The 14,324-nt window shown below is 38.3% G+C and overlaps 1 protein-coding gene across 3 annotated transcripts in view; it reads right to left on the bottom strand.

Moving 5' to 3' along the window:
- Nucleotides 1–14,324, bottom strand: part of LCOR (ligand dependent nuclear receptor corepressor) — a 59,738-nt gene that overhangs the window by 21,180 nt on the left and 24,234 nt on the right. Inside the window, exon 7 of one of the 3 annotated variants that reach the window (XM_066323709.1) lies at nucleotides 9,980–11,990. The exons of the other annotated variants lie outside the window; for them this stretch is intronic. Coding sequence (XP_066179806.1) covers nucleotides 11,021–11,990 — 970 coding nt within the window. The 3' untranslated portion in view covers nucleotides 9,980–11,020. Of the gene's footprint in view, nucleotides 1–9,979; nucleotides 11,991–14,324 lie in introns of those variants that run through there. 3 annotated transcript variants of the gene reach the window in all.

Genomic DNA, 14,324 nt, shown 5'->3' with positions numbered 1-14,324 from the left:
GCCAGTACCCTTGTTTGGGCATCTGGCAGAGCAGAGTTGGCAGATTAAGAAAATAGTGATTTGCTGAAGTATCTTCCTGAATCAGGATTTAAATCCTCCCCCGCCCTCAGACCCACTTTTGTCATGCCTCTAAGAAATTAGAGAGCTCAGCATGCTCAGGCAGGAAAGCCACTGGTGATCCGTCTTACTGCAGATGCCACAGCAAGCTCTGCACTGCTGCTCTTTGACTCTGAGGAGCCACAACACAAGGGCTCAGCTTTGGTTACGTGGGAAGGTGAAACTCTGATGATCAGGAATTCTCTTAAATAAACCAGCTTCACTCACACAACGTAAGTATATTTCCAACTTTCAGATCCTTCATGCTGACTTCAGGGAGTTGCCTCCTTACAGGTTCAGTTTAAATGCCAAAACTTGCAGGTGGACTTGAAGCTGAAGCTTCCTGCTCTCTTCCCCTCCCAGCAGCTCTCACTTCCACAGAGGAGCAACGAGCATAGCCCCTCATTTCACATCGGAGGGAGTATCTGCATTGTAGCAAGTGACCCAGGTGTATGTGGGGGTACAGTCCACTGCTACTCCACAAAGCATCTGTTACTTTAGAAGGTGACCGGATATGCTCCTGCAGGTACAAAAAAAGGCAGCTGCCTCATCCAACAACAGACTGAGCAGCTCAAAACCCGCCCTGAGTCCAAATATGCTGAAGGAAATTAGCAGGCGACTTTTAAAGCTGCCTAACAGGGCTAATTATGTTTCTTTTCTACTTCTATAAGAGACAACAGCATGGAAGCTTCTTTCTGTGTCTGGGTGCAACATCTCGTGCAATCTTGTCATGATACAGGAAATAGCTTCTAAAAGAAGAAATCAAGACTGTGCTCCTTTAAGTTTGAACAATTTCATCTTAGCAGAGCAGGAACCATCAGCAAGTCCTTCAGGAAAAGCAGAAAAACTTGGTATTTGTGATAATCACAGGACTAAAAGTGTCAATTAAAAATGTTCTGGGACAAGCCTGCACAGTGTAATGCATCCTAAAGAATGGCAGATGGGAATATGGTTCATCACTTTCAAAGGCTATTTTCATAGATTTGACAGATGTATTCAGACAAAGATAAAAAAAATATGATAAATGATAGTTTACTGCACAAGGCTTTCAAGCTATTTACACATAAAAACTCATTGAATTCCTGAATAAGTGTAAGATGTAGTCTTTAGTTAAACCAAGATTTTTATTCAAGAGAGATTTGTCTGGTAAAGCTAAACCAATGACAACACCCAATTACCATTTTGCTTTTTGTTTTTAATATTGGTATTAGTATACAAGGAATACAATAACTAGTTTGTAATGGAACAGCGATTTAAGGATCTTGAAAAAACCCAAAAGGCACTGAAAAATGCAAACCCTAAATTACCTACTTTTTTCAATAGCACATGCTAAGAAAGGCAATTTCTCAGGAGAAAAGAAACCTGGGCTAGATACTGTGCAGCATTATGAATTTTCCTAAAGCTAGGAAATCCCTATGCATCACTCTCAAAACCATTCTAGAACTGAACACAAAGGTTAGCAGAAATGCCTAAACTCACGTGGGTTCCATTATACACCACTTAGTGTAACCTACTTTTTAGTATTCAGCATTTCGGTATCAATAATGCATAACGTCAAAAGTAGTTCAACCCCAAGTACAGTCAAGAGAAAGTAAACATGGATCTTGGAGAAGGGCCGGCTGCAGTGTGGATTTGCCTTGTGCTCCCATGCGGAGGGACAGCAAGATAGAGTTGCTGGAGCTTTCCCTGTGCTAATGGGGAGCTGGGGACCTGCCCCCTCTGCAGAAGAAGAGCAGATAAAATAAAGCTGCAGAGAAAATAAAACCAACAGCAGTGCCTTGGTGAGCAGCTAAGCAACGAGTCTGTGCTTGGTGACGTGTGCTCCAGTACAAAGCTCGGCTGCCCACACCAGTGCTCTGCCCACTGCCACCCCACAGCCCAAAACCCACCCACACGGGGTGCGGGCCGTGCTTTCACTACGCCCGTGCCTACCTTGGCTCATTACTAAGTGCTCAGTGAACATCACTACACCACACTTTATTTTCCCTCCTGAGAGGTTGTTCTTCACCAGATAAATTATTTACCATTAAGAAAATGAAGGTGGTGAGTAGGGAAGCGCAAATTAGAGTACAGGAGTTCATGAGACTGGGCTGCTATGAGACAGCGTTTCAGCTTTCACATGTATTCCCTACCCAGCTGCTAAAGCAGCTTTATCGTCAATCCTATTTAGGACAAGAACCCAACGGAGTATGGAGATTCCAAAGCTCAGTCCTCCAGCCAGAAATTGCTTTACCTCCTATTTTCACTTCCTCCCCTGCTTCTCCCCCCTTGTGATAGTTTGCATCTCATATCCTTAGGCTACTAATACAGGCATTTAGAAAGCACATTAGAATCAACAGAATTGGAACCCTTTGAAGTTTTTCACAACAAAATTTATTAGAAGAATAGTGGTTTTGAAAAGTCTAGCATCCAGTGAAAACTACCATACACAACGTTACAGCTGGGAATGTGTTTCCAAAATGACATGGTCAAATAATACAATGGAGCCATTAAATCTTACACATGCACAACAAGAGAATTAGCGCTTTGACATACAATGCAAAAAATAAATGGACCACATGAAATAAAAATTTAAAAGTACTTATCACATACATTAAGACACAGCTTATTTAGTCCAGTCAAAAAATCAGAACTGCATTAAAAAAATTAATGTAGTGCAATCAAACCAAAAACCTTAATTTGTGATCATAAGTGCTCTACTACATAAAACATTGATCATAGCAAGGAACAAAAAATTCAAATCACACAGTACAAAAAAAATCTGTAAATAAATATAAACTACAGTACAAGAGAAATATTAAATTATACAATTCCGTCAAACTGTAAACAGTATATTGAAATGAGGTCCATAAGAGTAAAGGGGGGGTTCCTGTTTTTTTTCCCATGACACTTGAACTTCTAGAGGTCAGAAAGAAATGCCATTTTCCATACTCTTCAAAGACTATGGGTTACATAAATAGAAAGAGAAGACTTTTTTGATGTAAAGTGTCAAATAATAAAGCAGAGGTGTTGCTGACTTGCAACTGCCAACAGATCACCATGAAGGCAGAACAGCAGATCTTAGTTTCAGGCTTGGCCTCCAGGTGAGCACAGAACAGAGGCCTGGCACTGCAGGTGTTCAGTGGATAGTGCTCAGCCTTAGAACAGGAGGCACCTCATGAGCTCTGGTCCTACCCAGGAAGTGGAAGTAATTATGGACAACTTGGACCTCTGCTGATTATCTGACAGGTTTACATGCTTGTCATACAAACACCAACTTTGGCAGAACAATTACTAATAAACTCAAAGCACTCCCGGCCCATTGGTTTCCATCACAGTGGCCAGTGCACAGAATTCTCTAAGGACATTGCATAACTAGAGTGTAGAGGTCAGACAGCCAAGGACCCGTGCTTGAGGTTAGAAGTAGTTATGGTGAGAGAGAAGCAAGAGCCACGTTAAGAAGCTGCCTCTGCTGTTTACAGAAGCAGCTGGGAATGTATTTAATTTTTAGCTGCGCTGGCTAGTAGTGGCATTTTAAAATATATAAGTTTATGATAACATATATACTATATATGTATATAATATAATACATATTATATAATATACATAGGAATTTCTTACAATACATACCAGGAACCCCCACGCGATCTGCTCAGTAGTAATAACTGAATATACAGAATGCCACTATAAGTGTCTGAGGCACTGTGTGCTGGAGAGTAAATATGCAGCTTTAAAATCCGTTTGGCTGAGTTATACCTGGATACCTGAACTGAGTTTTAAGTTGACATTCATCAAGGATGTGCTATCAGCACGTCAAAAGAAAAGCAAAACAAAATACAAGTCACTGCTAGGTTTAAGAAGAGAGTACAAGTACCTGAATTGAGTGAGGATAGTGTGTAAACTGTCCCTGAGGGTTTTTAAACAGTGTGTGTACAAGTTGGATTCCTAAGAACATTAGTTTAAACTTACATTGCGGACTGATAAAATACCAATGTCTGACAATTTAACAAGTGGAGGTTAAAAAGAGTTATGAGCAAACACTCAAAACATTTTATACATTTTAAAGCAGCAGTAAGCTGCTGTAAGCATACATCCCATCAGTACAAGCAACACATGGGACTCAGATAAAGGTTTCTATTTGCAAAAAGCCCATCATATATCGATAAGTAAAGAATATTCACCTGCTAAATTAGAATGCACCTAGTTACAGACTAGCAATTCAAGATTAATTTTTTAATCAAATACTTTGCTATACTTTGCTATTACATACTAAAATTCCTTAAGCTCACTAATGCTGGTATTCTAATCTATTTTTTTAAATGTTCCCCCTTCATTTAAGAAATATACCATTCCACAACTTAAACATTAAGATCCATTTTCAGTCCTCAGATGTAAAAAGCATGTCAATGAGTTTATATTAAAAATTTACATGGTAAAAAGGCTTGAATTTCAGCCAGAGATTCTAAATACTACTCATTCCCTGAAGGCATAAGGGAGAAAGAATCCCTACCCATTTTTTTTGTGATATAGTTTTCAAAATGAACATTAAACAATGGTCCAAAATGTTTTTTTTTTCAGTTTGGGAAACTTCCTTTCCCTACCCATCATCCCAGATTCCCAATGTTAAGCCCTGAAATGGCCTACTGAAATGATCAGTTAAAAATACCAGGCATGTATATATACATCCCCTGCCTGAACTTTAGAATACTTTGTTAACTAGTCTTTAAAAGACAAATTAGTATCCCAAGAGACCTTGTGATCTGACCTGACAAGCTGTTAGTGATCCTAGTTTGTATATTTGAAGTATCTCATAACCTGAAGACCAGATTTAATTAAGACTCTGGCATTGTAACAGAAAAAGTGCTGCAGTTATTTATCCCTTTTCTGGTACTTTAGAATAGGTCAGACAAGTGCTTTTTGTAGTGACAGTAAAAGTTTACATGCTTTCACGCAGGCATAAAAAGTATTATCTGCAAAACTACTTGAGAAATGTAGCACCAAGTAATTGATAAACTGTTTAAGTAGCTCTAGTAGTATCCTCATTATTTCTATATAAGAAAATAATATTAAGATAAACTGTGATAAGTGATGATGAGAGAATTGTTTTTGATGTTAACTTTTCCTGCACCAGTCAGAATGAAGCCTTTGTCCTAATCCCTGCTCTGTAAGGTGGTTATAATCTTGAGTCCTCCTAAATTATACTTATCAATTCAGTAGAGACAAGCACAGGGGCACAGGTGGGGATGTTTATTTTTAAGAAGGTAAATTAAATGCCCTGGACAAGCTGAAAAAAAAAATCCTCCTTCCTAGTACATCACCCAGGAAAACTGATTTTGCAACTGGGCTAAGAGATTTTTGTGAGGATTAAATAAAGCCCTCTTAATATGAAGGTTTTTATGACAATACCTGAATATAGGCATAATTCAGTAGGACACGAGGTCCAAAACTGCTGCTGTAATACTGGTTTTTAGAGACTAGGCCCCAATCAAAGAAAGAACAGGAGAGAGAGAGATGGACACTAGAATGCTCTAAGTACTTAACAGCTTTTTCTGGTATACATGAAGTGGATCTACAGATCATTTTGAGTTTGTAATACCTCTCTGCCTAGTGGTCATCACAGTGCATTGTGTTTACACACTGGATAATCTGAAATGAGTTACTATAGTGGCTACTTTATCTGCTACATCCATCAGAACTGCATACAACTAGCAATGCAGATTTTCAGGTTTCTGAAGGTTCCAATTACTGAATTTTCAATATAATCAAGATCAAGTAGAAACCTTTATAGTACTAAACAAGTTTCAAAATTATTTTCTTACAGCTTTCTAAAACAATATTAGCCAACATTATGTACTGATGCCAAGAAAAAGCAACATTGACCTAGACTGAAATTACATTTAATTTCTGAAACATTTGCGGGGAATACCTAGAGGTTTCTGATCCTCATGAAAATGAGGGAAGCAACCCTTCCCATCCTACTTCTAACATTTGGCAGAGAATTTAAGCTATTTAAAATATTGTGACAAATCTTTCAGTAAGGTTAATAATTTTGCCTTCGTAAGATTTTGGACTGCATTAAGAGTATTCATTCTTATACTGAAGAGTTCAAATTTTGTCTTCACTGAAGAAAGAGGTCTTTATATTACAGATGCAGCCACACTGTTTTTGAGAAAAAAGGGAACAGCAGAGTGCTCCCTTCACTCCTTGGACACTGTGTTCTCCTAAGACTCAAGGATATCTTAAGAGCATTATGTGAAAGTAAACTGGAAAGAAACACATGGCAACTCCAGTTTTGCCGGTATAACAATCGTTGCAGATGATACAAAAAGCAATTCAATCAGAACTAAAAAGTTGTTTCACAAAGCTTACTCAACCCTAAAGCCCCTGAATCACTTTGCCAGCTCCCATGAATTTCCACGGAAAGGCAATGTACTCATTAATGAAATATTTAGATGCAAATGTTGGCCTGCCACAAGACAAAGCACAGGCTATTCCCAGTCTGCTCTTATCCACTCTAAACACAATTGCAGTTACCTCCCATGTTTAGGAATATCCTCCAGCTGTGGAAAGTTCTACAAAAAAGGTGTGCAGGAGTTTCCAGAGAACACAGAAACTGAATGTGTTCCCTTACTAGAGGCATTACCCTATCTGTACCCCTGCACTGCCAAAACTAATTTTTTCTCCAATTGCCAAAAAAGCTCAGAGTTTGAATTCAGGTCTAGCAGTAGGGTTGGTAATGCAAGCATCAAGCTATGAGTTCTGCAACCAAAAAAAAAAAAAAAAAAAAAAAGCAAAGGCATACCTGTATTGCTTATGCAGCAACTTCTCCTGTGCAACATAGGAAAAAAGAGAAATTCTAAAGGAAATTGTCTTAAACCTTTAGAAAACAAAATCAGGGAATGACTGGAAAATAAATTATCTTTAGACAGAAATAAAAACGAGTCCAGAAACGTGTCCCTACAATATCTAACTGGAAACGTTGAACTCTATAGCTGTACTCAAGCATTACAGCCACAATAATGCCTACAACACTGTGGAATGAGGATCCAGCTGGCTGAAAGTGAGGTAATAGTTTGTAATAGGTCAGAGTTCTAAAAAAGCACTTTTACATCTTACAAATCCAAAAGAAAAAAAAAAAAAAAAAGGACACATTTCATACATGTTGGGCTTTCTCACCAGAACTGTACGATAATTAACTCCACACCAGGACCCCTACCACACTAAGCCTTACTCATCTTCAATTATATGCTGCAGCAAAGATTTACCAAGCGACACCTAAACTTCAGTACAATATGAAACTTCGATTCTTAAAACTTTATACACACAAAATATAAAATTACTTTTCTAGGATGGGGTAGGGGAGGGGGATTCTCCTTCATGGTACTTGGACTGAAAAACTAGTTTTCAGAGACTGCCACAAATATAATTCACAGTTTCTTGCTGTCAGGCTTTTTCAGCTACATCAACAGTAGTACACAACAATACTGTTAAGTCCAATAACTACATCGGATGGACATTCTCGGGAATAAGAGAAAACTAGTGACGAAAAATACCTGAAAGGTCTCCTCCTACAACGTTTTGATTTTTACAGGGTTGCAGTTTGTCTATGTTACACATTAATGCGATCTCAGAAGAGCAGCAGGAGAAGACTTAAAAAAAAAAATATATCTTTCTCCTGTCCAAATGATCCAAGTAACATAAGCATCCACTTACCAGAAATAAGATGAGAAACAAGGCTTTTGTTACAAAGACCGCAGTGAACCACACCTTCCCACACCAAAATATGGTCAACCAGGGATTTTGGCCATGCAAACTGCTGGTCAGCAGAAAATTAAGCATGCTAATGGACAAACATTATTTCCAATCATATATTTAAAATGATCCCAAATACTACTAGTTAGCTACACTGAAAGCACCTGCAAAAAATATGTAGTGAAAAATGAAACAAAATCTTAGTGATCATTGCAGCACTTAGAGTGATACTAGTCTTAAGTGATGAATCACCTCAGAGAAAATACATTAGATGGGACTTTGAAACAAAAAAGTAACATTAAAAGGTGCACCTGAATATTACAGACTAAATTTACAAAACCTACAATAAGGTAAAATATATATCTTTTGAATATTCAGCAGCTTTTTTTTAAATTTGTTTTTATTTTTTGAGAGGCTCATGAAATTTTAAAAAGGGACCACTAACTAATCTCAACCATGCTTCACAAAACAATAATGGCTATTTCATATTGCAGTTACCAATGTAATGCAATTAGTGCTTAAAAAATAATCTACATTTTTTCTTTTTTTTCCTTTTTAAACAGAGACCTTTGGAGGAAATATGGTTGTTCAAAAGCTTCTCGAAAAAGAAAGATTACCTGAATATTAAGTTATCACAGATCAAGTGTTGTGTTTAAAAGCTTTGCAGTTATGAGTATTACAATCTTCAGGTCTCAGGACATTTAAACTGAGAAAGTTACGTGTTTGGTTTGTTGTTGTATTTTTTTTTAAAATCCACTTTCTAACCAAAGCAAATTAAGAGTACTCAACTTCTCACTATCTATTTACAATTCTTAGCCTACAGTCTGAAATGACAAGACAAATTCTCTTTTAAAACTGCAGCATTAAAGGGTAGGCACACCATTCTTCTGCTGCACGATTGTCACCCACTTAAACATACACATACAAAATATTTAGGTTAGTAAAATGAGCACTCCACTTACACTACAGTGACAAGTTTTAGAAAACTCAACTCATTTTTCTTAAATAAGGACAGCTGCAAAAGGTTAAACCTCTCTCAAGAGTAAAACCGTGTTACTTTTTTTTTAAACTTGCAACAAACTTTCTACCATAACCTCCAACAGCAGATGAAACCACACCTTAACCTGCACCTTTATTGCAATCACCAGCTAAACTGGAGCATATTGCAGAGTTTATATACTGCTACTGAGCTTGAACTGCTTTAAATGCCAAGATGACAACTAGAAAGCTACAAGGAACCAGAATTTTGAGGACTAAAATATATTAAGTAAACAAAAATAAAATATACTTGGGACCAAATGCCCAGTCCATTCCAAGAATGAGCAGTGCATATTTAAAACAACAGCAATGGTGTGCCTAACCTTTGAAAATATGAAGTTGCTGGGGAGGGGGAGAGGCTAATAGAATCACTTGTTCCAGAAGTCATTCAGCATCCCTAGGGCTACCTAGGCCACCCTCCCATGAACTTTGAGAAACAACTTTCACTGACATCACTTAATGCTCTCACACAAAAAATCCAATGTTTCTTTTGGTTGTGCAAATGGGGAAAAAAATGGTAATTCTATCTACCTTTTGCACAGATTAAGACCAAATTGCTTCTACCTGAAGAACCAGCAATTACGATTTGGTCATGTTGTGGTAAATCCAGTAAGCTCCACTTGGTTACTGACCACTCCCGCAGAAAAGTATCAAAGATAAAAGTTCAGTACAAAACTTATCCTGGATCTCCATATAATCATTAAGATATCACCATATTGAAAAAAAACCCCAGATTTGTGGTTTACGGAGTGCTTTTTTTATGGTGTTTAAATGCTTATTCTAGCATGTGCTAAACCACTATCAAAATAGATTAAATAAAAACAACAACAAAAAAGCAGGACTTAAATAAATTCCTGCTACTGGCAACTGTAATATTTAAAAAGGAAACACCCATTCATTGAGTGTTCGACCCTGACAGTATTACAGATAGATATGATGCAGAGCCTGAATTAGATCAGGCTACCAGTGTTTTACTTCTTCCCTGAACATTAACAAGCTCCTTCACTAATGTGGATATTTGGGCAGACTACTGAGGTTGTAACGTTCGAGATCACCATTTTGTGGGCTATTTTTTTTCCTTTTTTTTTTTTTCTTTTTTTTTTTTTTTTTTCCCCCAGTATCACAGTAGTTTGTTACACAAATCCCCCATCCCTGGATTGGAGTAATTTAAACTAACTGTTGGGACCACATAGTTTAGTAAACTCAGAATCAAGTCTGTAGAAAGTGAAAAGGTCACAAAGAACCATAGTTCTGGTATAATGAGGCATACCCTAATACATCATTTAGTGTACCCTGACTGCTCCTGACTGTGAGAAGCTTGTCTTCCATGAGATAAGGCTACATCCTTAAGCAGGTGAGTCTAAATATCACCCTTCAAAAACACCAAATAAAATTACAGCGAAGGTAGTGTTATAAATAATTAACTGACATTTTCTGAAGGTAGTGTATGTAAGTTTTCCCTCCCCTCCCCTCCGGGTGAGCACTAAGCAGACAGCAAATGGTAAGTACGGTTAATTTAGAAACAAAACAGTGGAGAGCCTAATTAGACCCAATTGATTATCTACCTAGTTGACAAATCTGAGTCCAAGAAAGGTACCATTCCTAAATAATTTGATTTAGCTCAAATCTTTCAATCAACTGGATCAACAAAAATAAGAGGGAGAAAAAAGATTTCTGAAACATTTTTGAAGAATGACAGTCTGATTTCCATTTGAAAACTGCCTGGTTTTAGGCGAGTGTCAGTTTAACAAAGTGGACTTATTTCTATAAAGGCAGATATGAAAAATCCAACATCAGAAGTTCAGGCAGGCTCTACAGGCAAGATGTCCACTTCTACAGATCTGCATTCTTTGTGAGGTAACTCAATTCTCTATTACAGAGAAACATGCAAAAGGCAAAAAAAAAAAAAAAAAAAAAAAAAAAAAGAAAGAGGGCAGTGGGCAGGTGAAGGAGGGAAACTGCACCATACCAGGCTAGAAAAATTTACAAATGTGACATTCAGAGCACATCTTTCACCTGTGTTCACATAAGTCTATGCTAAACTGCAAAGGAAAGAGCATTGCAGTAAACAGGAGACTCAGGTGCGCTCAGTGATGGTTGAACTATGCAGTAGTGCTCACCCAGTTTGCAAAGTAATTGGCACTCTACACCATCCCTATTCATCCTTCAATTCATTCGCACTTTGTGCTGCTTCTCCCTGGGGATCTAATTCAATCTTTACTGAAACATCCTGCCCCTCCGACCTCATTAATTTCATTTTTTTCTTTGGAGGGTTTTTCAAAGTGCCCAGCCTCTCTTTAACTTTGTACTCCAGTGTACTGTGGGGGATCCCATAAATACTCTGAGCTTTGGAAACACTCATTTTCCCGCTCATAACCACAGAGATTGCTTCCTCCAGTATCTCGCTGTTGTACTGTCTGTATCTCCCTCTTTTCTTCCTAGGTTGCTTGGAGCCAGGATCTCCCTCTTGATCTGAGGTGGGATATGGCTGTCCAGAGGTAGACTGCTCAGCATCTGAGCCCCAGGAATCTGGTCCAGCATCCAGCAAACTTCTCCTATTTTGTTTTGGAAGGATAGCCCTTAACTTTTTGCTAAGCGCGCTCTCCGTTTGTGAACCCATTACCAAAGAGCTATAGCTGTACTGGTCACCAGTGCGGGACTCCCATGAAAGGTCCATGCCTCGAACTTGTGGTATCTTTAAATCCACAGGAGATGAATGGCTCACGTCCTTTTTCCCATCCTGTTTAGTTTGAAGTGCCATTTTTTGAAAGGCAGAGTTTTCTGTAAGAAAAGGAAGGTCACTGATGTTGCTGAGTGCACCATTTCCCCTGAATTTCATGCGGCTGAAATTGAATTCGTAGTGTGGTTTTGCCCAAGAAGCCTCCCTGGATAATATTAAGTGCTGTCCATGATTCTGTAGTCCAGATGGCCCATGGCTGGCAGCTGTAGAAAACTGGTTTCTGCTCAGCAGTTCTTCACTAATCTGGAGTGATCGAGCCAGTGGTACTTTAAGAGATGTGGAGTGGCCATAACCTTCCCTGGTTCCATCCTGCAAGCTTCTTGGAGGTACCCCATCACCACTCTGTAGTCCCTCCGGATGGTGCTGGCTGGGTCTCCCAGGTCGCCTAATTGGATGGAAGGAAACTGATGTGAGCAGGACTTGCACAGGTAGGGAGGGATGGGTGAGGGGGCCACTCCTTTATTAGAAGGCCTTGCTTGGGTAACATCACTTTTTGTGTTATTTATTTTTCTCTAAATTTTTTTTTATTACTTTAATTTTTTTTTTTTTTTTAAGTCTCAGCATCAGTCAGTTTTAAAACTTGTTCGCAAAAAAAGAGAAGCTTTTTGGGCAAAGAAAAATGAAACCTGCTGGCTGGTCTCTGGTTGGGTTCACAAATTCTCGGAGTAGAAAAGACTTCGCGCAAGCGTCTGAAAATAGCACCTTAATTACAAAGTAGTAATCAATCGCCATAGATCTACACACAACTGTGTTACTGGTGTGACGTTACCACTAAACAAGCACAGTAATAAAAGAGTAAGCCAAAGTGCAACATATTCAACATGCAAATATGACTGCCACCTGCAGTATCTACACATAGGTGGAAACCCTGCATAGTGTTTGCTTACATCATATTGAAGAATTGCTGCTCAGGATAAAAGAAAAAGCTTAGCAGGCCTCAAAGGTATTTGCCTGACTTTCATTAAGCACCAAATATGAAAGCTGGGATACCGCAGATCACAAAGAAAAACGCTGCATTACACCAGACTTACCAAATGGCTCTCTTAACAACTAATTGCATATATACACAGCCCTGAATCTCATTTGATATAAAGCATGGCTAGGAAAAGGAAGATCTAAGCTCCAACTGTCATCCAGATCAAGGGTTACCCAAAAAAAAAAAAAAAAAAAAAAAGCAGTATGTATTTTTACCATTTCCCTTTCATCACAAGTGTTCTTTCTATGAAATTAAGTACTGCTGCTGCAGAGAATCACATCTATTTTAATGCTTTGATTGCTTAGCCCCCTGTAGTTATTAAGTCACATTGGTTTCAAAATCCACCTCCAAATTTCTCCATGTTCAGCATACAAATTAACAAAGAGAATCTATTTTAATACTCTGGGACACTAAACTGGTGTAAAGGCCTCTGGCTAAGTCAGCATTATTTAAGGATAGGATACATAGTACTGAAAAGCTATGTTATTATTTTTAACATCACACTGGGATTACAAAAAGTCTTTAGAGAAAAGACATCCACTGAAAGAACTTGGCATATAACACACGCAGTGCTTGATACACATGCTGTTCACTTCTCCCCAGGATGCAACAAGCCATAGGATGTCCACAACAAAAGTCAACAAGGATTCAGAAAAAAATCCAGAGAAATGGATCAAAGTTTGCAGTTCCAGAGAACCCTCTCAGACAATGTGCATTCTCCACCCCTTCTACAGCATGTATCAGCATCACAATGTGCACCAGTGATTCCAAACTTAAATAAAAGTCATACTGGCAGCTAATAGAGGATTACACCCAACTTAGTGATGCTAAACAAACTGCAGCCAGCCTCCTATACCACACACCTGTACAAGTAACCACAGGTGCCAGTATGCCACATCCCCTCCGGACCCACAGGACTGACCAGGACAGTGCCAGATGCTGGCCCTGCCATCCCTGTGTGTTGGACTTTGGCCCTCACTTGATTCACAAACAAGGGAACAAACAGTACAGAGCCTCAGTGGCTTCTGCTGCCTTCCTAGGAAAATAAAGATGGAAATAACCTTTCAGAATTAAAAGAGAAATGTTGCTGGGGAAGGTTTATGCTAAAGAATTGTAAAAAGTATTAAGACTATGTTTTAAAAAAGGATTGAAGTATTTTATTAAAAGAAATAATACACAGAAAAGTAATCTTGAAAGGAGAAATCTGAGATAGTAATACTTTTCCAAAGAGAAATGCAAAAATTCAGTCAGCTGTTACCGGTACATGGGACCGGTGGTGGAAGAGGGTTGCTAGTTGAGATTTTCAATTTTTTCAAAGGCTATAATAAAGCTAAATCCAGCAATTAAATAGCACTTTAAACCATATACTATTTCTGTACTTCAATAAAAAATTATTCGTTCACAGTAGCTTCAAGATAATCAACATCCAAACCCCCTCTTAGTCCCAGTCAGCCTCTCCACCAGAATCCTGACTGGGGAGTAAAGGGTTTCTAAATGTATGCAAATAGTAACCATTAGAAATATGAAACCTAAAGATTTTTTTTTTTATTTAACAGGATTTCACACCTTGAACTGATTAAGAGTAAGAGTAGGATACCACACACTTTGTGATTATTAAAACAAAACAAACAAACAAAAAAACTTGCTCAGTACTACAGAACAATTTCAAATCCAAAGTTACATTTAAAGTTTTCTAAACTACCAGACTCCCTGCCTCATGTCCTTTTCTAAGTTGTGGTTTAT

This window comes from Sylvia atricapilla, chromosome 8 (assembly GCF_009819655.1).
Source record: "Sylvia atricapilla isolate bSylAtr1 chromosome 8, bSylAtr1.pri, whole genome shotgun sequence".
NCBI classification, from domain to species: Eukaryota; Metazoa; Chordata; class Aves; order Passeriformes; family Sylviidae; genus Sylvia; species Sylvia atricapilla.
This window is presented reverse-complemented; position numbering and strand designations above follow the sequence as displayed.